This window comes from Maylandia zebra, linkage group LG8, assembly GCF_041146795.1.
Source record: "Maylandia zebra isolate NMK-2024a linkage group LG8, Mzebra_GT3a, whole genome shotgun sequence".
In the NCBI taxonomy this organism is placed as follows: Eukaryota; Metazoa; Chordata; class Actinopteri; order Cichliformes; family Cichlidae; genus Maylandia; species Maylandia zebra.
In genome coordinates this window covers 30,478,878-30,502,777 of record NC_135174.1, presented here as the reverse complement: position 1 = coordinate 30,502,777, position 23,900 = coordinate 30,478,878, and the positions used below count along the sequence as shown (strand labels likewise).

The following is a 23,900-nucleotide window of genomic DNA, read 5'->3' as shown; positions in this document are numbered from 1 at the left end:
GGTGAAATCTTTAATGTATGTTTGATCTTTATTATAAGTTGTCATCTATTCATTTTCTGCTTCCTGTCTGGATCTGCAGTCTAAACAGTCAAAAATTTTACTTTGAAGGGCACAGTCCCAGCTCTACTGGGACCTCCACTCTGCTTCACCTGTAGTTTGAGCAATTTGCGGTGGGGGGGGGGGACTTCTCTGACCCAGCTGCATCTCCGGTGAGATGAGTGGGCTGGAGGTGGATGTGGGGTGGCAGCTGAACGCTGAGCAGGTCGGGGAGGTGAAGCGCAGGCTGCAGGAGGAGGAGCTTCCTGAGGAGGAAGGTGCACAAGTGTGAGTAGGAGGCAGAGCTACAGAGATTCAACAAAACCCAGAGGTGAGCTCACACACCTGAGAGTGATGTCACTGATACACAACAACAAACCTGTCAGAGAAGTTTGAAGAACAGCTGATTCACATCAACACCTGCGCTTTTATTCTGAAAACCAGCCATATATTTAAATTTTTTGTGCTTCGTTAAATTATCACTGTGTTTATAATTTATTGATTGATGTGTGTGAATGAGAGCTCCACAGTTAATGAGGTCAATGAGGTGAAGAGTAATCTGGATACTGACGCGTCACAGATCCATATTTAGATGTTTTTATTTCTCAGTGCTCACGTTTAACCATCGCTGTTACTGTTATTGTGTTGGAGCGACTCTGACTCACATCGATTCTTCTGGGATTAATAAAATATTCTGATTCACAACATCAAGGTGCTTTTTATAGTAAGATAAAGACCCCACATTAATACAGCGAAAACTCCAAACTGACAATCATATGACCCCGTATGAGCAAACACTTTGGCGACAGTGGGAAGGAAAAACTCCCTTTTAACAGGAAGAAACCTCCGGCAGAACCAGGCTCAGGGAGGGGCGGGGCCATCTGCTGTGATTGGTTGGGGTGAGAGAAGGAAGACAGGATAAAGACATGCTGTGGAAGAGAGACAGAGGTTAATAACAGATATGATTCAATGCAGAGAGGTCTGTTAACACATAGTGAGTGAGAAAGGTGACTGGAAAGGAAAAACTCAATGCATCATGGGAATCCCCGGCAGCCTACGTCTATTGCAGCATAACTAAGGGAGGATTCAGGGTCACCTGGTCCAGCCCTAACTATATGCTTTAGCAAAAAGGAAAGTTTGAAGCCTAATCTTAAAGTAGAGATAGTGTCTGTCTCCTGAATCCAAACTGGAAGCTGGTTCCACAGTTTGTCAGCAGCTTGTTGTAATGACAGTGATCGTCCAGCAGAGGGCACCACGTGACAGCAGGAGTCCTGAGCTGGCCTTCAGCCGCTCTACCTGCTCTTTAGTAACTTTATTTATAAAAGACACGAACGCTCTTTGTTTTTCTATGAAATGTTTTTTCCTCACTGCTAAAAGGTAATAAAAAATTCAGCTACGAGACAATTATTGCAGAGAAATACTTAAAAATAAAAAAACGAATAACTTTACAAAGCCCATTAAAGATGATGAGCTGATAAAGGATCATAAAGGAAGACTATAGAAGACAACATCACATAAAAGCACGTCCATAAAAATGTGGTTTTGAAGGAAGTGGCTGATTTTATGAGCCCGCTCTGCTCCAATTACTAGAACTTTATTTCCACAAACAACAAAACAGACCGACTGACATGAAGCGACCCCTGCAGCGTGCAGAGAGACCACAGCGCGGCAGCAAAGGTGCCACAGGGGGAATCGAACCGTGGACCTGCAGCACGCCGTGTGCACAGGACACATCACCACATTCACTCAGGAAGCTGCAGGCCTGCACACAGTGCTCCAGCAACATCCATCAGAACCACACCTGTCGCCTCCACCAGCTTCTGATTCCGACTCAGCCCGGGTCCAGGACTGGACTCGTGTTCCCACCTGAACTCCACCCTGAGAGGTCTCAGCGTCCGCTGGAGTCTGTGGTCTGAGGAAATGAGCGCGAGGGTGAAAAGTGAGAGAAATATAAAGAGAGCGGAGCAGTGTGAAGGCGAAGTTCAAACATGACATTTACAGGTGAAGGTGGAGGTTCCTTTATGATGCGTGTTCGAGGAGATCCTGGATGTTGTTTAGGCTCCGCCCTCTTTGCCTCAGAGGTCACAGAGACTGAATTAAAGATGTTATCCACCCCAATTTCCTGCTGATGAAGCTGGTCTCAGTGTGCGTCTCCCTGATGGGAAATAAAGGTGTGTGTGTGAGCGTTGGGGGGTTGGAGGTTGCCCCTGGGCTTCTTAAACATAACTCCGGCTCTGACACCAGCCGTAAATGTTCAGGTTTTAAACCCTGAAGCTTCAAGTGTTTCTGAGTGAGTGAGGAAGAGGAGGAGGAGGAGGAGGAGCTGAGGCAGACCAACTTTTCGTGGCTCGTGTCGTTCAGCCTCAGCTCCGGGAACTCGCTGAAGTGCCGCCGGGATGAAGCGGCAACGTTTCCGTCCTCCGGTGCGCGGCAGAGAGAGGAGAGCGGAGTGAGAGCGTCTCCTTCCTCCCGCACGTTTCTCTTTGCGTTTTTTTCGCTTATCGGTTTGAAAACAGCTCGTGTGCACCTGAGTGACGCTCAGCCTGCAGCAGGAGGAGCGGGGGGAGAGCAAGGCTGATGTTTCACGCCGTGTGTTTGCGTGGATTCGCTTCTGCGGACGCCGCTGTGCTGACCCAGCCTTCCTCCGGACTTCACGCGAGGACCTGTGGATTCTTCACTTAAACTTTGTTCCACGCTGTCGTCTCTCTGGTCGTCTCTCATTGATCAGATGTTTCCTGGAGGTACAGCTGCTTCTGCAGGCAGGACGCTGAGAGCTGGTGAGTGTCTGCTCAGGTTTCCTCTCACTCATCTCCACATCTGCTCAGATGAAACAGGGAGGATGTGAGGTCACACCCTGAGGACCAAACGTTTCTCCAGTTGCATCATCAGGAATTTTGTTTTCCTTGGTGGACCGAGGAACTCAGAGAACTTTAAAGACTTCAATGGGAAAAACCCGAAACTGCCACAAAGAAGGAAACTATCCTAAAACCAGAACTAGGTGTTTGCTCTCTGGTGAACCCCATCTGAGGAATTCAGGGAGACCCTGGATGTTCTTCAGTACATACTGAGAAGAAAGTGAGTGAAACTAACGACACACCTGAATTATCCTCCTGGAAGAACCTGCAGCATTACCTCAGACAAACCTCAGTGAGTTGCCAGACTCAACGGTTTTGAGGGAGGGATGTGAAGAGAGCTTCTCAGACACTGAGCTGAAACCACAGGAACTACATGACATCCCAGGAGGCTTCTGAAGACGCTGAAAGTCTGAATCTGAAGCTTCCTGAAAGTCTTTCTAATTTTTTACGTGACCCCCGAGAAATGCTGAATGTGGCAGAAGAAACAAAGTAAGTGCGGGTGTACCAAAGATCCTGGGTGTAAGAATATTTAAGAGTTGCTGTAACTGGTCATAGACTAACACTTTGACCAATCAGGATGAGCACTTCAAGGATCCTGAACATCCATAAAAACAGGAAACTCTGAGGAGGAGGTGCTGTGCAGGAACATGACTTTTGGAAGTCAAAACTTTTAGGTGCTCAAAATCCTCAAACACCCCAGAGGATTCGAAGAGTCGAGTTCTTTAGGAGAAGAAGGTATTCCAGTGGAACCTGGGGGCGTACCCCAGATAGTTCAAAAGAACTCCTTGTGGATCCCCTGAAGGACAGATGGGGACCTTGCGGGACCTCCAGTATGCCCTGCAGGAGAAGATCGAGGAACTTCGGCAACGCGACGCCCTGATAGACGAGCTGGAGCTGGAGCTGGACCAGAAGGACGAGCTGATCCAGAGGCTGCAGAATGAGCTGGACAAGTACCGCTCGGTGATCCGGCCCGCCACTGCCCAGCAGGTCCAGGCGCAGCAGCAGAACCTCGTCCTGCAGCCGGACCAGCACCGCAGCAAGCGGCAGGCCATCTCCGCTGAACCCACCGCCTGTGACATCAGCGACCTGTGCCATGTGACCCTGCCCTTCTACCCCAAGAGCCCAGAGTACGTAAGCTACCTGCACCTTAAAGGGTTAGCTCGTCCTCCTGCAGATCTGCGGCTCTGAATGAGGGCAGCGCTGCAGGACTGTTAGAGGTTTCTTTATTGTAGTCAATGACATGAGTAGAGCTGATGTGATGAGACAGACCGCTGCACCTTTACCCTCAGACACATAAAGGGTCATTTCCAGTCGTTTGATGTGATTATGCTGTTTGGAGCTGAGGTTCATGTCTGCTGCGATTCTTGAGCGAGGAACGCAAACATCCATAATAGATTGAGTTTTTGCTAAACGCTCCAGCTGCAAACACCTGGCTCACATCTGAATTATGAGCAGCTGTTCATCAGCCACGCAGACGTCCTGAGAACCAATCAGATTTAACTCTGTTCTCGTGACTGATGGGCTGAAGGTGCAACAACAGTGAGTTGTTTTACGGACTGAAGGCTGCAGCTTCGTTGGGTGTGATTAAAGCTGGAAGCTTAGACAGTTTGTGGGTAACACCACAGCTTCAGGTCCGTCATGTCTAAGGTGACGTATCAGCCACACAGCAGCTGTGACGCTGCGCGGTCAGAGCGCCGTGTCGTGGTTTCTTTGAGGAGAAAGGTGAGAGGAGCTCCTGCCTCCTGAAGCCTGTACAGGGGCTGATCCAGGATATCAGACCCTTCAGGCTCTGTCCTCCTGCTGCGTGTCCTGGTGTTAGGCTCACAGCTTTAGGAAGACCTGGACTTCACTGCTCTGCATGGGTTTCATATTTAGAAATAAATCCAGGTACAAAGTCTCTGCGTGCGTTCATGAGGCTTTTTAATATGGCGCTGCTGGTGCTTCACAGCACCACCAACCCTCCGATTAACACATGACCTGCTCTACCACAGACAGATTTTACTGCTAGATTACAACTTAGGTGTTTAAATAAAACAATTTTTTATGAAGTCAGGCATCATTCTGTATTTTCATCACTCTGTATTTTGGAAATAAGTTGGGACTAATCTGGGAAACTCCTGCAGCTGTCACAGACTGGCACAGAGCGAGTCGTCGCTGTAGCTTTTTTTAAAAAGCAGAATTTAATAAGAATCAGTAAAAACACAAAGATGTGAGCAGGTCAGTGTGAAGGGAGATTCCAAACGGGACCAGGTCATGCACGAAGTGTGGGCGGCTGTTTTGGGCCATACTTCTGTGGACTTTTAATTTTGCGGTCTGACATGAGCTAGGTGCATGTTGTTATTTTGAATGATGCTTCCTGCATGAAGCCGCCACACGTTAGCTCATGTTGTCATTGTTGTCTGGGACCAGGATGCACAGCATGAATGTGCGGCTGCGTCTTCATCTCTGCTGCTTCAGTGAAGGTCTGATTACAAACGAGTAGACGTGTGGAGCCGGCAGCACGGGTCGCTTCACCTGCACAGGTGGAAGCAGAGGACGGCGTGCAGATTCATTCTCCTCCCTGATCTTTCCTTTGTCATTTTCCACATTTGCCTCTTCAGCAGTGAGGAAGCATGAAGCATTCATAAGTGATGCAGTGTGTTCACCAGCTTTTCCTTCCACGGATGAAGTCGCCCCGAAACACGTCGACGGCTTTCACATCACATGATTCGTTTGCACGTGTTAGTCTTCATGTTGTCGTGGACACACGTATGATGAGTGACGATTGGCTGTTTTCTCCTGTTAACGGTGGGCAGCGCGTAGACGACCAGTTTGGACTCAGAGTTTTTTTGGTGCCTGCAGCACTGCAGGGCCTCGTCAGCCTCGCGCAGGCTGGCCACTCCACCTCAGAGGCCTCCAACACCAAACACTCGACGCGGTTCGGGAATCCAACCTGCTAGTTTAGTTTATCTGCTCGTGTGTGATCAGGATGTCTCTGACTGCAGCCACTCATGGTTCAGCTAAATAGATTTAAATGCTGTGTTTAAGTAACATACACAGAACTATTATATTCATAAGCTCAAAATCTTATTGGAAACATAACTGAGTTGAATGGTTGGCTGTAAAGTCTGCCGGGTTCTGGTGTGCAGGAAGTGGAAGCAGATGGATTTTCTGAATCAAAGATGGTCCGACCAGCAGCAGCGTTTGAAGGCGCTGTGAGTAATCAGATGCTCAGCCTCAGTTCTTCAGTTTCCAGGACACGTCACACTGCAGTAACCTTCGGCTCCCTGATGCGCCTCTGCCGCTCACACGTCTGTGTGTCGGCTCAGCTTTCCGCCAGAGAACCACCTGATGCTGCACTTCCTGTGCGAGTGTAGACATTTGTACCTGTAATGACTCAGTGTTTTCTCCTGACAGTTTCCTGCACTCACTCAGTTTGTGCTGGAGTCACGTTTGTTCTACTTTTAACTCTGAGTGAAGCTTTTTCTGGAAACAAGGTTTTACTCAGAGCTGCTGCCCAGTTTTACTTTTGGACCTTTATGATTGGTTACAAAGGTCATAAACAAATATGCAGGACTGCTTTCTTCCCTTTGTGCAACATCTCTACAAATGGAAACATCACATTATCTTTTCAGGAAGTCCTAAAAACTCCCTGAAAAGCCTTCAGCTAATCCAAAATGCTGCAGCAAGAGTCCTGACAGGGACTAGAAAGAGAGAGCAGATTTCTCCTGTTTTGGCTTCCTGTTAAATCCAGAATTCAAAATCCTGCTCCTCACATACAAGGCCTTAAATAATCAGGCCCCATCTTATCTTAATGACCTTGTAGTACCATATCACCCTATTAGAGCACTTCGCTCTCACACTGCTTGCGCGAGATGTGGCTTACTTTTGTGTACGTATACATATATATGGACCAGATGGTGTCGCCCCCTGCTGGCTGTTTGAGAAAAGCTGCACTTTGGCATCAGTTCCACTTTTCAGACCTGGAAGCTGCTGCCGTCTTTATTTACAGGTTGTGGGTGGTTCCCACTAAAGTTGGTGTTTGCAGCACACACACACACACACACACACACACACACACACACACACACACACACACACACACACACACACACCTGACAGGGTTTCATTTACATCCCACCACCTCTCGCTGTCAGCGCCTGCCTGAGTGTTTGTCTCTGTGTGTTGTTGTAGAACAGTGTCACGGTGGAGAGTGTGTGGGCTGCGAGCGCCCACCAGCTCTCCTGCTGTCTGCAGCGAGGCTCCAGAGGCAGACGAGTTAATGATGAGCTGAGACTCGCCTGTCACAGATCTGCTGCTGACACTGGACTTTTATTTTGAAAGTTGTGTGTCAGGCAGGCTCGTCCTGTTTGTTCCTCGTTGCTGTGTTTGATGAGGTCGTTTTCATTGGCGGCTCTTTTCCTCCTGCTCCACACGTTTCTGCTGACAGTTGGATGTTTTTGTGTCACCTGCGTTTCCTGATGTGATGTTTCGTTTTCTCGTCTTTTGTGTTTGTGAATAATGATTATAAGATTATTGCTGCAGTCCTCAGGTCTTCTCCGTTTTCTTTCCTCTCTGCATCTCATCTCAGGCTCTGTGAGCACTCTCTGAGTTTGGTCCTTCTTTCAGTTTACTTCGGTTTTATTTTGAAAGAAGGGTCCTTTGTGGTGTTCTTTCTTTGTACTTCCTGCGCTCCTCAGCGCCCTGATCCTTCTCTGGGCTTGTATTTCAGGTCATTTCCTCACTCTCAGTTTCGCTTCCTCCTCACGTAATCGTCGTAGTGATCGCCTCTTTAGAGTCACCTGTGTGTTACCTGTTCCCAGTCAGCCAATCGGTGCTCTCACGTCATAATGTGCAGATTTGCACTCAGTAATGCTGCTGTCTGTGTTTCCAGATGATCTCCTTGTGCAGGACTTGCATGCAGCGCAGTGCTGCATTTCACTGTCACATGCTCATTTGATGTTGTGTGTAGGGTCACATGACGCATCCTTTTATGTGAGCATGCTCAGAGCCTGCAGCAGGAAGCCTGTGCTAGCCAGCTAACACAAAGAAAACCAGCTTTGTTAGCTGGTGTGTTTGAGTCTGCGTGTGTCCTCGGGCTTTACTCACCCTCGCTCGCTCTTTGTGTTTGGTATGTTTTCTGATAAAACTTCTTTATTCTGCCCTTTCTATTCTTCTTCTTCTTCTTCTTCTTCTTCCTCTTCTTTTTCCAGTCACCCCCTTTAGGGATCTGCAGAGCTGATCATCTGCTGCAGCTATTCCTATCCCAACATCCTCCTAGCCCTCTGCATGTTCTCCTTGTCCTCCTCTCACATCCACGAACCTCCTCTGAGGTCTTCCTCCTCTCCTGCTGTCTGCAGCTCCATCTTCATCATCCACTCTCCCTTCTCTGCACACGCTCAGACCGTCTCAGCCTCTCTGATTTTTCGCTCCAAATTAAACTTTTTTTGGTTTTAGTTGCCTTGAAGATGCTTCAGCCCTGTTGTTTCCACAGTTACAGACAAGTTTTTCTTTCCTCGGGGATGCTGAGGCCTGCAGTCATGCACCGGCTGTAGCCTGGTATCTCCGTGCTGCATCAGTGGGTGTCGCGTGGAGCGTCATGCTTCCCTTTCCTCAGACGGATCTCCATCAGGATATGAAAGTCTCCGTGTTTCCTCCCGACTCTTCCTGTGATGCTTTCGCCCCCTCTGGCACCTCTTTCGTTTGCTCGGCTCTGTGTTTATTGTCTGTGTTCAATTAAGTTTTTCTATTTTTTTCTTTGAAATACATTTCCTCACATCCTGCTGATTAATTTTTGTTCTTTAATTCTTTTATGTAAACAGTAGTTTGGTTCCTATCTCGTCACTTGTTCTGCTTTTCCTTTTATTTTCCTCCTCACTCCGACTCACGCAGTAATAATGTCTGCTTCATCACCCCCTCCATCCACTCACAGCGCTCTTTCATTGCTTTCCTCCTGAGTCCAATTTGCATGCAGCAGCTGGCCACTCATATTTCTTCCTTTGCAGATTCACCAAAATAAAACCCAGCTAATGGATCCTCTCTGTGCTCGTTTGACTGCCTGGACAAAATAAAACTGTCAGTCTAACGTTAAGTAGACCTTCAGGTGTATTTTTTCCTCTGTAATACAGTTATCTTGCATACATGAATGTTTTACAGTCTCGGAAACGTTGGCTGCCTGCACTGAATTTGATTTTGACCGAGCTGCCGCATTAATCTCAAACAGCTGAGGTGAAATTGTAGATTTTACACCTGCAGTTCCTCAAAGATCCACTAGATTTTATGACCGCTTCAGTTCTGAGAAACCTGATTTTGGTTTGACTTTCTTTATTTGATTTTCAGTCATTTCTCTGATGCATGTATCATCTATAAAATGTGTGTTTTCATCCATACAAGCGAAACGGTTTGCTCATAAAAGAGGGGCATATCTTCCATGGCTGAAAGTGATGCCAAGCTCCTTCAGCCTGTGTTCTCTCTGATGTTGAGCAGGGTGCAGCTCTACGAGGAAAAGTCTGATCTGAGCTCAGTGAAGTTCTCCCTGGTCTCAGTCACTGGTTTGAGGTCTGACTGAATGAAACATGAAGTTCATATTAGAGATGGACCGATCCGATATTACGTATCGGTATCGGTCCGATACTGACCTAAATTACTGGATCGGATATCGGAGAAAAATAAAAAATGTAATCCGATCCATTAAATAGCACGAGAGCACCTCACAAAACTTGCAACACGCCGTAACTCACCTCAGAACGTTAGCACGTCGGAGCAGTATGCATCACGTGATAGAGCGGCGGTGGCATGCAGGACCTGTCGGTGGTCTGGATAGCATTTGGAGCTTCGCTAGCAACCTGGCATTTCATCGCCGACAAAGTTATCCCGAGAGAAGTAAAGCAAGTGTGCAAGTCCATCTCTGAATGTTTGTAAAGCATTCCTGCGTTAAGCTTAACAAGCGACTGCCTCTTCTTGCTGCTACTTCAATCATGAAACTGCTTAAATGATCAGCTGATCGGCTTTTCTGTCGCGAGTCCGTCTTTGTTTTTGGCCCACTTTGCACCAGAAAGAGGAAACCAGCGGCTGAACAACAGCAGCACGTTTAAGCTTGATCAGCTGTTGTTAGAATGTATTTAATATTACTTTCTACTCCAGGATCTTTTTCTACGTAGCTGACGCTGGTAACTGTGCAGGGGCGGATCTAGCAAAGTTTAGCCAGGGGGGCCGATAGGGCATTAACAGGGAAAAGGGGGCACAAAGACATACTTTTCTTTCTTATTCTCATTTAAAATGTCGAGCTTTTAATAAATAATTATCTGACACCCAAAGTTTTAATTTGATGCAAAATGAATAGAAGTCCATTACTGTATATAGTGACTATTAAGTCTAATATATATACCCTAGTAAGCTATAGTACTTTTTCCTTTGGGAAGGTACCATCTGTGCAGTCTGCAATTTTGTTGAAGAAAGATGTTGAATCTATTTAATATTTCTTGAAAAAGAATTGATTTCTGTGCATTTTTTTTCGCACTGCATCAAATTAAGGTTGATTACGTCGATTAAGCATCATGAGGTGGAGCGTGAGGGGTGGTTCCCTATTTTTTATTTATTTATTTTTGTTGTTGCTGGGAGTTGGAACCCTATTAGTTAGGTTGCTTAATATTTATGCTAAGTACTCTTTAAAATACCAGAATAGGGAGGATGGTGTAGGTTTAAGTTTATTAGATTGATCAGTGTTGCTGAACTCTGAAACATTTTTTTTGCATACAGGTATAACAGAATAGCTTTAGTGTAGTTGTTGTTTTAAACTTGAGTATGAACTTATACAAAATGCAGCAAGATATTTTAAAAAACAGTTTTGTTGATTAAAAAACACTATATCGGATTCATATCGGTATCGGCAGATATCCAAATTTATGATATCGGTATCGGACATAAAAAAGTGGTATCGTGCCATCTCTAGTTCATATTGGAAATGTTGGTCCATTAGAGTCACATAGAAGCAGTGAGCAGGGTTTAGCATCAATCATCTGCATAGAAAATGACATTTACCTTTAATTCATGCACAAACCAGCAACTGTGAGACAAACAAAGTCAGAGGTCCTCACACGGAGCCCTGTGGGATGCCACAATTTGAGTTCAGAGCATAAAGTAAGAGGAAGTGAAGCTACTGAAGACTCTTCTGAAACAGTTCTGCTTTTTAAGTTATCATCATCCTCAGCTTGTGCCACGTTAAACCTTCCTCCAAACCCTCTAACATCCAGTAAATCATTGCCTTGAATTAAGCACTGTGAATTAAAATGCTGCTCTCTTTAACATTCATTCAGCCGACTGTTCTCACTGCGGACAGCTGGACATTATCCTCTTTGACATTTTGACACCAGAATAGTTTCCAAGCCATGTTTTAGCTCAGTGAGATGAGCAGCTGTTCTCAGAGCAGGAGGCGCGGGTTCAAATCCTGCTTATGGCAACATTTTCTTCAGTTAACACTTCAACTGTTTAAACTCTTTCCCACACAAATTTCAGCTTTTTCACCTCTTTTTAGCAAAACTTTCAGTTTTTCACTACTTTTCAGCACAAATTCCAGCTTCTTCAGCTGTTTTCAGCACAAACTTCAGCCTCTTTTCAGCACAGATTTTGCTGATTCACCTGTTTTCAGCGCCGTGAGATCCGGTGGCAAAGGTTCAAATCCTACATGTGACATTTGCTGCACATCTTCCCTCCTTGCACTCTCCCTGCTTTCTTGACACTCTTCAGTGTAGTCTTTCAAATAAAGCAGTATTCAGCAAACAGTTCAGCTTGTACACAGTGTTTTCAGCAGATAGTTCTCCTTCTTCTGCTGTTTTCAGATTCCACTACACGGCATTCACACTGCATTTTCGTTAGAAATGCAGCTTTTTCTAGTCATAAATGAGCTTCACAAATTAAACTGAATTACTTCCCCAACAGATCTGATGAGGGTTTGGATGCTGTTACATCAGTCTGAGTGAGCTGCAGGTGTTTTCAGCTCCCAGCAGTTTACACATCAGCAGCCTTTTTCTGAGCTTGTGGGAGCCTGAGCTGTGAGCCGGCTGACAGCTGGGAGTGTTGGTTTTTCTCCTGTTTTCCATCTTTTTCCACTGTCTCTTTCAGTTTGTTTCACTTTAAATGAGCTTTGACAGGAAGGAAACCTTTGGCTTTGCTTTAATATGCTCTCCCTCCCTCTGTCTCTTTGGGCTGATTCATGGGTTTTCTTTGTGACGGCACTGTGAAGGAGGATGGAGCTCCTCTCCTGACGAATACACCGTATCTGACAGCAGAGTTCGTGTGTGGCACCAGCTGCTTGGAAAACCTGTAATTATGATTTGATAGTTGAGAATTAGCTTCACTTACATTGGAAGAGACTATCTTAATTCACATTTAATCTGGGATTTATTTGTCTTAATGAAAATGGATCTGTTTGGTAAACAGGGACCAGAGCAAACTAAACAGGAAGTGCGCAGTTATCTATAAATCCTGATTCATAAATTATCTTTAAAATGTACATGCTTTATTTTTAATTTTGATGGTTTCCTCACTGCAATCTGCTTTTATATGTCTGTTAATTATTTTTAGTTATTTTATCTTTTTTCATGAATTGTATTGAGATGCATTCAAAGTCTCTTCTAAGTCCTTTTTAGTACATAAACTAATAATTGATCAAAAATTGAATTACAGAAACCTGGTTGCAGCAGGATGATTATGTTAGTTTAAATGAATCAACGAGTCATTCTAACTACCAGAAAAGCACAGGCTGAGGAGGGGATGTGGCAGCAATCAAAACCAGTCTTACTTGTTTTCATCTATCGTCCACCTGGGCCTTACACAGAGTTTCTCTCTGATTTCTCAGACTTCTATCTGATTTAGTTCTGAGCTCAGATAAAATAATTATTGTGGGTGATTTTAACATCCATGTAGATGCTAAAAATGACAGCCTCAACATGGCATTTAATCTGTTATTAGACTCGATTGGCTTCTCTCAAACTGTAAAAGAACCCACCCACCACTTTAATCACACTCTAGATCTTGTTTTAACATATGGCATAGAAACTGAACATTTAACAGTGTTTCCTGAATATGATCAACCCATCTCTGTTTCATCTGCAGAGGAATGGCTCAGTGCAGCGTTCGATACTGTCGACCATAATATCCTATTAGAGCGATTAGAACATGCTGTAGGTATTATAGGTACTGCACTGCAGTGGTTTGTATCATATCTATCTAATAGACTCCAGTTTGTGCATGTAAATGGAGAGTCCTCTTCACACACTGAGGTTAATTATGGAGTTCCACAGGGTTCAGTGCTAGGACCAATTCTGTTTACATTATACATGCTTCCCTTAGGCAGCATCATTAGAAGACATAGCATACATTTACACTGCTATGCAGATGACACCCAGCTCTATCTGTCCATGAAGCCAGATAACACACACACATGCTTTTGATGTTGAAACATGCACAGGAAGTCTGAAGGTGAGGCCATCATTTGAATGAAAAATGAACATAAACCAATCGGAGAGAGAGAAAACTTCAGGAGTGGTCAAACCAGCTGTAGTCAAACTAAACTTTATAACATCTAAAAAGGTCAGGAGCACCTGGAAGGGGCAGGTGTATCACTTTGAAGGTCTGCAATCAAGAGACGTCTTTTCAGTTCTGAAGGCAGAGATCCACAGTAGCAGCTGTTAGTTTGTGCAATTACTTTTGAGACTGAATTGCAGTTTTTCCATATAGTACTTGGGGTCTGTCATATGGACGCTGCTGCTGTTGGAAACATTATGAATAAAAGCTGTGAGCTCATGTTCAGGATCAGAATGATTAATCAGCTTTTACAGACCAGTGTTTGCAGCAGGGCCAAAGTCATGGGAGAGGATTCATTTCATTATTTCCTGCATGGTTTGGTGAGTCTGAGCTTCCATCACTGTCATCAGGATGTCTGCTAAATATTTGTCTTCCTTTGCATGCATGCTGCAGTTTCACAGTTTAATATCAACTTTTATTGCTTACTTACTAAAATTGAATTTTCATGCTATTGGTACTTTTTAAAGCTGGCTTTACTTTTTGTTCTACCTTTGCTTTTTTCATAGCAGTCTTTTTAATGCAGATGTTATTTGTTCTATTCAGACAGTAACGTGTGGCTTTAAACACTTGATTTAAAGTTACGGCTGCTGAACAGCAGTTTGTCGTCTGGGTTTTTGCAAACAGCCCATCAGCTGTGAATGGGCTTCGGTTTTAAACACGAGAGTCTTTGTGAAGCCAAAGACTGTGAAACCTTTTCATCAGCTGCTTCAGTAAGCGTCCGTATGCTGCGATTAGACTGGCAGAGGAGCTGCAGCTCAGACAGATCTGTGGCGTTTCAGACACTTTCACAATCAAAGCAGAGCACTAAAATAAGCTTTCAAAGGAAGGCAAATATAAGCTTTAGAGGTCTTCTGCTGAATCTGTCACAGAGAGCAGGTGGGGTTTGTTCAGTGCTCAGCAGACCTGAGGGCAGAATTGCTGGTTTGATGTGTTTCTGATCACTGCAGGTACAATCCTCATTACAACTCCTCGCAGCTTCTGAGAGAAACATGGGAATCGGCTCATTCTGTAGCCGCTGCCCTCAAACCACCACAGGAGATGTTTCACTAATGTAGTAACTGCTTTGCAGATGATATTTTATGTAAAGAGGTCATTGTAGGAAACAAATGTCAGGCTTGTTTGGTTTCAGCTGCTCCGCTGTGATGACCTTCTGTTCAACTCTGTTTTAACGACTGAGTTTTTCACTCATGATTAGACAAAAGAAAAATACATATGAAGAGTTTTAGCTCAATTCAATTTTATTTATACAGCGCCAAATCACAACAAAAGTCGCCTCAAGGTGCTTTATATTGCACAGTAGATCCTACAATAATACATACAGAGAAAAACCCAACAATCATATGACCCCCTATGAGCAGCACTTTGGCGACAGTGGGAAGGAAAAACTCCCTTTTAACAGGAAGAAACCTCCAGCAGAACCAGGCTCAGGGAGGGGCGGGGCCATCTGCTGTAATTGGTTGGGGTGAGAGAAGGAAGACAGGATAAAGACATGCTGTGGAAGAGAGACAGAGATTAATAACAGATATGATTCAATGCAGAGAGGTCTGTTAATACATAGTGAGTGAAGAAGAAACACCCAGTGCATCATGGGAATCCCCAGCAGCATAACTTACGGTGTGTAAGTTCCACCGAACGCGGCCAGAGCGTCAGGTTTACATGTAAAGTCAATGTAGAAGCGCGATGACACGCGATTGCGGGTCCCGCGAAAATTCGGAAGCAGATTTGGCTCGCGAATAAAACCACGCGCGTCAGTTTTTGTTTTCCTTTTTTCTGCATACGTGCGTTTCGCATCTACCACTCGAGTTGGAAAAATCTGAACTCCAACGTCAATTCGTGCCGCCACAACCAATCAGGAGCCTGGTGACGTGGCTCTGACCTTGGTCAAAGGGGCAGATCCAGCCAAAGCCCTTCATTCTTCATTCAGGATGGAGGAAAAGCTCATCAGTGCCGTGGCTAATCATCCAGAGCTGTATGATGCTAGCTGCTACTTCTGCCGAGACAGGAATAAAAAGGACCTAGCCCGCCTACTGTCCCACTATTTTCCCACTGATGTTCAAATACCTTTCCGCTAACAAGATAATGCGTTTATTCAGAGGACCTCTGCAGGAGAAAGTGGAAGAGCCTCAGGGACACATATAATAAGGAGAAGAGGACAGAGAAGGAGAAGAGGAGTGGGTCTGCAGCAGGATTGGGGAAGAGATGGAAGTTCTTCGCGGTCATGGGGTTTCTGGACCCCTTCCTCACCCCGCGGGAGACAAGCAGCAATATGGTGCGGACCGTGGAGAACTTCCCCCCCGAGGACCAGGGACAGCCCGGAGAGGCAGCAGGGGAGTGTCAGTCAGAAGGTATGTTTACATTGAGTTAATGTAGGCAGTTAATTTATGCGTGTTGTCATATAGGAATATATTTTGTTTATTAATAAACAGCACACAGTGGTCCTGCTGTTCATCCGTCACTGCTTCGCTTTTTCGCTGATTTTTTTATTACAGTACAGCATTGCATTCTGCAGCCTGATTGACAAATCTGCTCCGTGTCGTGTCTCCTGCGTTTGCCAAATTTATCATGTTTGGTTTTGATAACCATCACGTCCAATACAAAAAAACAGCACAAAAACACTCTTAACTATGACCCTCATTCGGAAATACACACCTGCACCGCGAGGGAAAAAGGCGCACGAAAGTGGCGCCGCAGACGGAGAAAAAGCGCGGCATAATACTTTTACGTTTTAAAATCGACAAAGGTTTGCACTTTGAGAATCAACTTGTGAGAACTGCGACTACTGTTGCTGCAATAAATGAGAGACCACTGTATATACTTTCTCTATGACTATTGTCTTCAACCTGTTAACATTTATTGTCTTGATAGAGTCAACTGATGCTGCAGCAGAGCATCCCCTGTTGCTTCTCCTGGCTCCCCAGTCCCTGAGCTCCTGCTGCTGCACCCACAGGTATGTTCAGCAGCACTGATAGCTTTTTACTCAGTGAGATTCCCTTGTAATCACCTTTACTAAATATCTACAACCAATCTGATTATATCCTGTTTTTTTTTTTCAATTTTGAAAATGAAAATCTAGTAGCAGCCTTCTTATTAATTTGTGTTGTTTTGTGCTGTTTTACAGGCCCACAGAGGAGGACGGCTCAAAGGCGGTCGAGGCACGGGTCCCAGGATGGTCCATAGGCAGTGGAGCTGGCCATCCTGGAGTCCCTGAAGTGGCCACGCCAGTCTCCAACGGAGCATTTCCTCCTCAGCCTTGTTCCTGCTCTGGAGAGCATGCCGCCTCAGACACGAGAATTCATGAAATTTCAAATGTATAAATTAGTTTGTGGAAACAGCACAGCTGTGTTAAATTTGGAAACATTGGACCCTAATGATCAGTAGTTTTCTGATGAGGCAGCAGCTCTCCAGGGCAGAAACAATGTTCTGATTTTTCTCCTTCTCCCTGAAGCTCTTCCACTCCAAGCTGGGTCCTTTTTATTCCTGTCTCTCTGTAAATAGTTGAATTTTATATATTTATGTTTAATGTTTTTGTTAGTGAATTTATATATTTTTTCCAATAAACATTTGTAATGACTCATGTTTCTGTTCTACTACACAGCAAATGTTGGCACCCGACTTGACACAAGTAGAATTTATTTCATATTATACTAATGACAATATATACTAATACAGTGGGATGCAAAAGTTTGGGCAACCTTGTGAAAAGTCATTATTTTCCTGTATAAATTGCTGTTACAGTAAAAAATGTCACTTGCATATATCATATAGGAGACACACACAGTGATACTTGAGAAGTGAAATGAAGTTCACTGGATTTACAGAAAGTGTGCAATAACTGTTTAAACTAAATCAAGCAGGTGCATAAATTGGCAACACAAAAAAAGAGAAATGAAATGAATATTTAGTGTATATATCAATGTGTGTGTCTCCTATATGATATATGCAAGTGACATTTTTTACTGTAACAGCGATTCATACAGGAAACTAATGACTATTAATAAGGTTGCCCAAACTTTTGCATCACACTGTATATAGGAACATAGTGAAGACAAGTTATTTAAGAGAGTAAAGAGAGGTTAGTTTATTTTGGAGTAGAGCTCCATTTATTAAGAAAATTTTAAAAAGACAGGAACACTCGTTAGAGGTTTGTGGGTGGCTCTTAACAGAGCCGTTGTGGGGAAGTCACTCGGACTTCAAACAGGCTACTCCTTTGGTTGCCAAGACACAGCTCCCTCCGCCGAGAAGTGGGCCATGAATTTCTCCCTCACCAGGACAGCCTCTCTGGAGGAGTTGTTTGCTGCTACATGACCCAGGCCTTGCAACGGCTCCACCACAGCAGGTGCCACACCCCTCACAGCAGGTGCCACACCCCTCACAGCAGGTGCAACACCCCTCATAGCAGGTGCCACACCCCTCATAGCAGGTGCCCCTCTCTCGTCCACACAGCGCAGAAAATTGTGGAGAACACAAGTTGCCTTCACACACTTCTCCACAATTTCAGGGCGGAGCTCCATGGAGCGCCAATACAACCTCCACTGTGAGGAGAGGACACCGAAGGCACCCTCCACTATCATCCGGGCCCTGGAAAGGCGATAGTTAAAGATCCTCTTCTTTAAAGGGAGGAGGCGTCCAGGGAAAGGCCTCATGAGCTCACGCCACAGCGGGAACGCTTCATCAGCCACAAAGACATGGGGCTGAGCTCCACGGTGTTCTCCACCAGGTAGAGGCTGGTCAGGAAGCATATGGAGAGTCCCAGCCCGAAGAGCCTGACCAAAGGTGGAGTTGGCCAGAATACCACCGTCGCCGGTCCTCCCGTATCCCCCAACATCAATAACGCGGAAGCGATACCTTTCATCCACAACCGCAAGGAGAACAATGGAGAAAGTTCCCTTGTAGTTGTGGAACATGGATCCTGAGTTGGGGGGTACCTTCGTCTGGACGTGCTTCCCATCCAGAGCTCCACAGCAGAGAGGGAAGTTCCAGCGCTCCTGGAATGGACCGCCAGTCTGCAGTTGAAGGCGCAGCCATGAAATCGTCCACTAGACAGTACCAGATGGCCGTCGCTACCTGGGGGATGATCTGGCTCACCATGGACACACCAACTCGAAAACTGAATGCGATGGTCCTGAAGGAGTCCCCGGTGACAAGGAACCTGGACAAAATTGTTTAGAATTAGTATTATGTGTACTGCAGTTACAAATACATTATTTCAATTCCAAAATACTTTTGTGATGTCAGATTTAAATTACAAAACATAAATCTTACATAAAACATTTTGTAATTATAAGGATAATTACATGATATATATTAGATATAATGTAAAACAGTCTGTGGTGATTATATAACAAATATTCAACTATCCCAGAATTAAACCAGGTCTAAATAAAAAGGAGTATCACTACAAAGGTTAACTCACAGTGGTCCTCATACCACAGTTTGCTATCAGTAAACACTGATGGCATTCATTGTTAGCATAGCACATCCATGTTAGCAGTGTATAAACGATAGTTTAGCATATATTACCACAGGTTTCAATAAAGGACTACCGTATTAAACACTTTTACTAACCTCAGGCAGACAGACAGGTGCTCTGCAGGTGGGATTGAGCGCCTTTAGTTGGTATCTAGGCGGGCGATTCTGGGACCAACGCGGGACAGCAGGTCCTCAAACTGGCCGAGTGAAAGACGGTGGTATCGCTGAAATCGGCCGTCATCCAGGTGCAGATCCTGGAGCAAGTGGTGAAACTCACCAAACTGCTCGCGCGTCTGCAGGACCTGATGGACCCAGGTACGGCGAGGACGGCCTTAACGCTGCTGCTCTGCTCTCCACAGTAAATACAGAAGGGAGACTCTCTCTTCAAACGCTAGCTCGACAGCTGCCATCTTGCAAAGATACCGTCAGGCACAACTTCCTCCCACATTTCCGGTTCACGCATGTCAAAATATGCAATTTTGAGGCGCGATTGATTTGTGTTGGACACGCGACGAGGTGCGAATGTGCACACGTCAAATTGGGGGCGTCTGGGGCGTTTTCGCTCATGTCTATCGTGTTCGGTGTGAGGATCCAGGATCACCTGGTCCAGCCCTAACTATATGCTTTAGCAAAAAGAAAAGTTTGAAGCCTAATCTTAAAAGTAGAGATAGTGTCTGTCTCTTGAATCCAAACTGGAAGCTGGTTCCACAGAAGAGGGGCCTGAAAACTGGGGTGTTGATTCATTTAAACTAAACATAATCATCCTGCTGCAACCAGGTTTCTGTAAGGCAGAGTAAATCGATTTGTTGATCAATTATTAAGTCATGTACTAACAGAGACTTGGAGGAGAGAGACCTAATATTTAATAATCCACATTTCACTGTGTTACTCTTTGGTTCAGATGTGGATACTTTATTGTTCTTTCTTTGTAATTGTTTATGTTTCAGTTGTTTGTTGCTGGTTTTTAGTTTGTTTTTTGTCTGTTTGGGAGCTGACACAGTCTCTATGGAGATGGGTTTTTGGGGGGGTAGCAGGAGGAGAGAAGCTGCAGAGAGGCGTGTAAGACTGCAACTCTGCTTTGTGGTCCCAACTCTGGATAGTCATATTTTGGGGGGTTTAATAAATTTGACATATTTCTAGAAATGAGAGCTACTCCATCCAAAGTGGGATGGATGCTGTCTCTCCTAACAAGACCAGGTTTCCTCCAGAAGGTTTGCCAATTATCTATGAAGCCCACATCGTTTCTGGGACACCACTCAGACAGCCAGCAATTTAAGGAGAACATGTGGCTAAACATGTCACTCCTGGTCTGATTGGGGAGGGGGCCAGAGAAAACTACAGAGTCCCACATTGTTTTGGCAAAGTTGCACACCGATTCAATATTGATTTTAGTGACCTGCGATTGGCGTAACTGGGTGTCATTACTGCCGACGTGAATTTTACCCTTATTTACATACATTTAACCTTAGCCAGCAGTTTTAAATTTCCTTCAATGTCGCCTGCTCTGGCCCCTGGAAGACAATTGACTATGGTTGCCGGTGTCTCTAGCTTCACATGTCTGAGAACAGAATCACCAATTACCAGAGTTTGACCCCCGGCAGGTGTGTCGCTGAGTGGGGAAAAACGGTTAGACACATGAACAGATTGGTGGTGTACCTGGGGCTTCTGTTTAGGACTATGCTTCCTCCTCACCGTCACCCAGCCGCCCTCTTTCCCCAGCTGCTTGGGGTCTGCCGGGGAACAGCTAGCGGGGCCTACGCTATCTTCGGCTGCACCAGCTACAGGGGCCTGGCTAGCTACGGGTGAATGAAGGGTGCGAAGCAGATTCTCCAATTCAGTAATCCTGGCCTCCAGAGCTGCAAATATGCTACATTTATTACAGGTACCTTTACTGCTAAAGGAGGCCGAGGAGTAACTAAACATCTGACACAAGGAGCAAGAAAGTGCAGGAGGGACAGGTGAAGTAGCCATGGTGCTAACGAGTCGGCTACGAGCTAAGCTAAGCTAGCGAAACAGTACAGAGACAGAGAGTGAATACTTTGGCTATAAATTAGGTAGTGAGTACACAGAAAGTGTGCTTCTGATAAGCACGTGAAGATTGTAATATGAAAAAAGAATGTTTCTAACAGTTCTTAATTAAATTGCTAAGCAGATAAGCTACTCAGAAACACCACTGTGTTTGAGCGAGCGAACACCAAGTGACAAGGCCACTGGTTTTTAAAGCAACTTTTGAATCAAATAATCATCAGATGAGTCATAAGTGAAACAACCGTGAGGTTCAACCATAATATTTGCATGATTCATACTTAAGCCTTCGATAATCGCAGCGGTTCGGAGACTAATTTAAGCCCTGTGGTGCTTCTGTATTCTAACTCTGTATTTCTGCATGAAAAATGAGAAAAACTTGGTAGGACATCAGCGCACAGGCAGTTTATTTTGCACATAAAGATTGAGACCTCTATCCCATCCAGAGAGGTGTGCATGCAGGTGATACCGACTTTGAGACGCACAGGTGTTTGCTCTTATCCTCCAAACATAGCGGCGCAGATACATTTCCCCTGATAATGAGGAGGCGTGTAGGATAAAGGTATACTCGTGAAAGTAGAATAAGGACTTACTTACTGACCTGTTGTCCTCTCTCCTCCTCTCAGATCGAAGGAGCTGATAAAGGAGGCCATCTTGGACAATGACTTCATGAAGAACCTGGAGCTGTCTCAGATTCAGGAGATCGTGGACTGCATGTACCCGGTGGATTATGGGAAGGACTCGTGCATCATTAAAGAGGGTGACGTGGGCTCGCTGGTGTTTGTGATGGAAGGTGAGGAACCCACGGTTTGGTTTTCTGTCACTCTTCAGGATCTATTTATTTATTTCTCTGTCAGCAGTTATTTTTAAAGCGAGGTATTTCTGGCAGAAATTTCTCTTTTCAAGAACTTTTCAGGTTTGGGGAATTTGGGGAAAATTCTGGGTGAAAAACTACTTTTGATCTGAGGTGAGGGGACTTTTGAACCAGGCCGTGCAGCTTGTTGCCACTCAGGTCTGTTCTGGTTGTTAGACTTTCCTGTGTCATTTTTTTTGTCCTGAGAGTTTATCAGATGTTTCTTTTTTGCTGGTTCTTAAAGAACTTGATGTTTTTCCTTGAACGAATAAAAACTGTGCATTTTGAGCTGTAGTTGTAGTGCAATGCTCATTGTGAGCATCTTTGAATGTGTGGTTGGTGACAGACAGCACCTCTCCTCACTCCGAAGCTTTTTTTAAAGGAACTGTCTCACATTAGATAATACAAATCTCATCTCTAGAAGAAGCCGACCCTTCAGGTTTGCTTTAACGATCGTGTTTCTCCAAACTAAACCTGCCATTGTGCCTCTGAGACCATCGGTGGGTGAATGAAAGTTTGTAAAGAGGTTTGAAGACGAGAACACTGAGCCAAACCTTTGGAGACACAGAAACGTGAAAAAGTTCATTACGGCGGCTCGTGAGGAAATCGTTTATCACTACACGAGAAATAGGATTCCAGCTTTCAGCTTCTTGAAATAAATAATTATGGAACTCATTTATTCTTTAATGACTACATTTCCTCCAATGAGCTGAGGAGTGAATAATTTCACAGGTCTTCTGTGTGGCGGTGAATTCATGAAGTGTAGCGACATGGAAACTCCTTAACAAGCGGTATCTCAGAGTTCCGTGACATTTCCGCCTGAAGTTTCCCAGAGCGCCGTTCGACCTTCAGGATGTACTTTGCTCGGCCGCCGGGAACATGTCAGAGCAGCGCGGCATTGCGTAACGTGTCAGAGCGCCTGAAGGCTTTCACCTCCACTCTGCTGCTGGTTTCCCTGCTGCCTTCACACCACACACTACTTCTGCTGCTGTGAGGAAGAGGAGAACTCAAACACAACATTTTTCTGCTTGTGGAAAAAAAAAATCACAAAAATCGTCCTGTAGGTAAAAAGTAACTTAGTGCGGTCACAAGGATGAATGACAGTGTGTCTGAACAGCCAATCAGTGAGTAAACGGCAGAAAAGAAAGAGAGGAACGAAGAATGATGGGAACGTGTCGGCACGAGTTCACTGCTCACAAGAACTGTGACATCACTACAGCCACATCACCAACTATAACTAACTAACTAACTAACTAACTAACTAACTAACTAAGTAAGTAACTAAGTAACTAAGTAACTAACTAACTAACCTGTGAATCAACTGCTGGAAAACGACAGGACAGGAAATAAAGTGACTGCAGACAATGTTCAGAGTCTCCCTCGTGTTTTTCACTGAACAGGACGCTCCGCCTTCATCACCATCAGCTGTTTCCAAAAATCATGGATTTCCACAAGAAACTGAAACGTCACTGAAGCATGGCATCGCATGTAACATTAGACCGCCGTGAGGTCATCACTTGACGAGATGGAGCTGTCACCTACAGAGGACTTCAGATCATTTGGGTGCTTTTGATTCACGTTCAGTCATTAGTTTGTTTAAAGGAATGAATTAAAGAGACTCAATGTAACAATGTAACATATTCTTGTTTTATTAGGAACAAAAAGAACTTGCAAATTTACCAAACATGTCTCAGTTTGGCTGACAGGTTAGGGTTAACGCGACTGCCTGAGTCTGAACAAGTCAAATTCATTATTGAGCTTTATTATAAATAAAAACATAAAATAAATAAATTAAATAAAACACGCAACGGTCCCGTGGAGGACAGGCAGTGGGCTGGAATCAGGCTGAAACCCTGATGCAGGGAGTTCTCACCTGTTGTCCACATGCTCTGTCACGGTTTGCGGGGCAAGCCGTGTGGATTTGTAGTAAGGACCCAAAAGGCGGCAGCTCTGGTGCAGGTGAGTGTTTATTTACAGCAGTGGGTACAAACAGCAACGGGGTGTGAACATGAAACCGAAACCTAAACTGGGTAAACTAACAACACAAACCAGGAATGACGGTGCAGGGAGGTCCGGGGAAATACATACAGGGAGACCGA

The 23,900-nt window shown here is 44.9% G+C and overlaps 1 protein-coding gene across 1 annotated transcript in view; it reads left to right on the top strand.

Moving 5' to 3' along the window:
• Positions 1 to 2,378: 2,378 nt before the first annotated feature.
• Positions 2,379 to 23,900, top strand: part of prkg1b (protein kinase cGMP-dependent 1b) — a 74,702-nt gene continuing 53,180 nt past the window's right edge. Inside the window, exons 1-2 of the mRNA XM_004565244.4 lie at positions 2,379 to 4,018; positions 21,575 to 21,741. Of these exons, the coding sequence (XP_004565301.1) occupies positions 3,699 to 4,018; positions 21,575 to 21,741 (487 nt within the window). The 5' untranslated portion in view covers positions 2,379 to 3,698. The remainder of the gene's footprint in view (positions 4,019 to 21,574; positions 21,742 to 23,900) is intronic.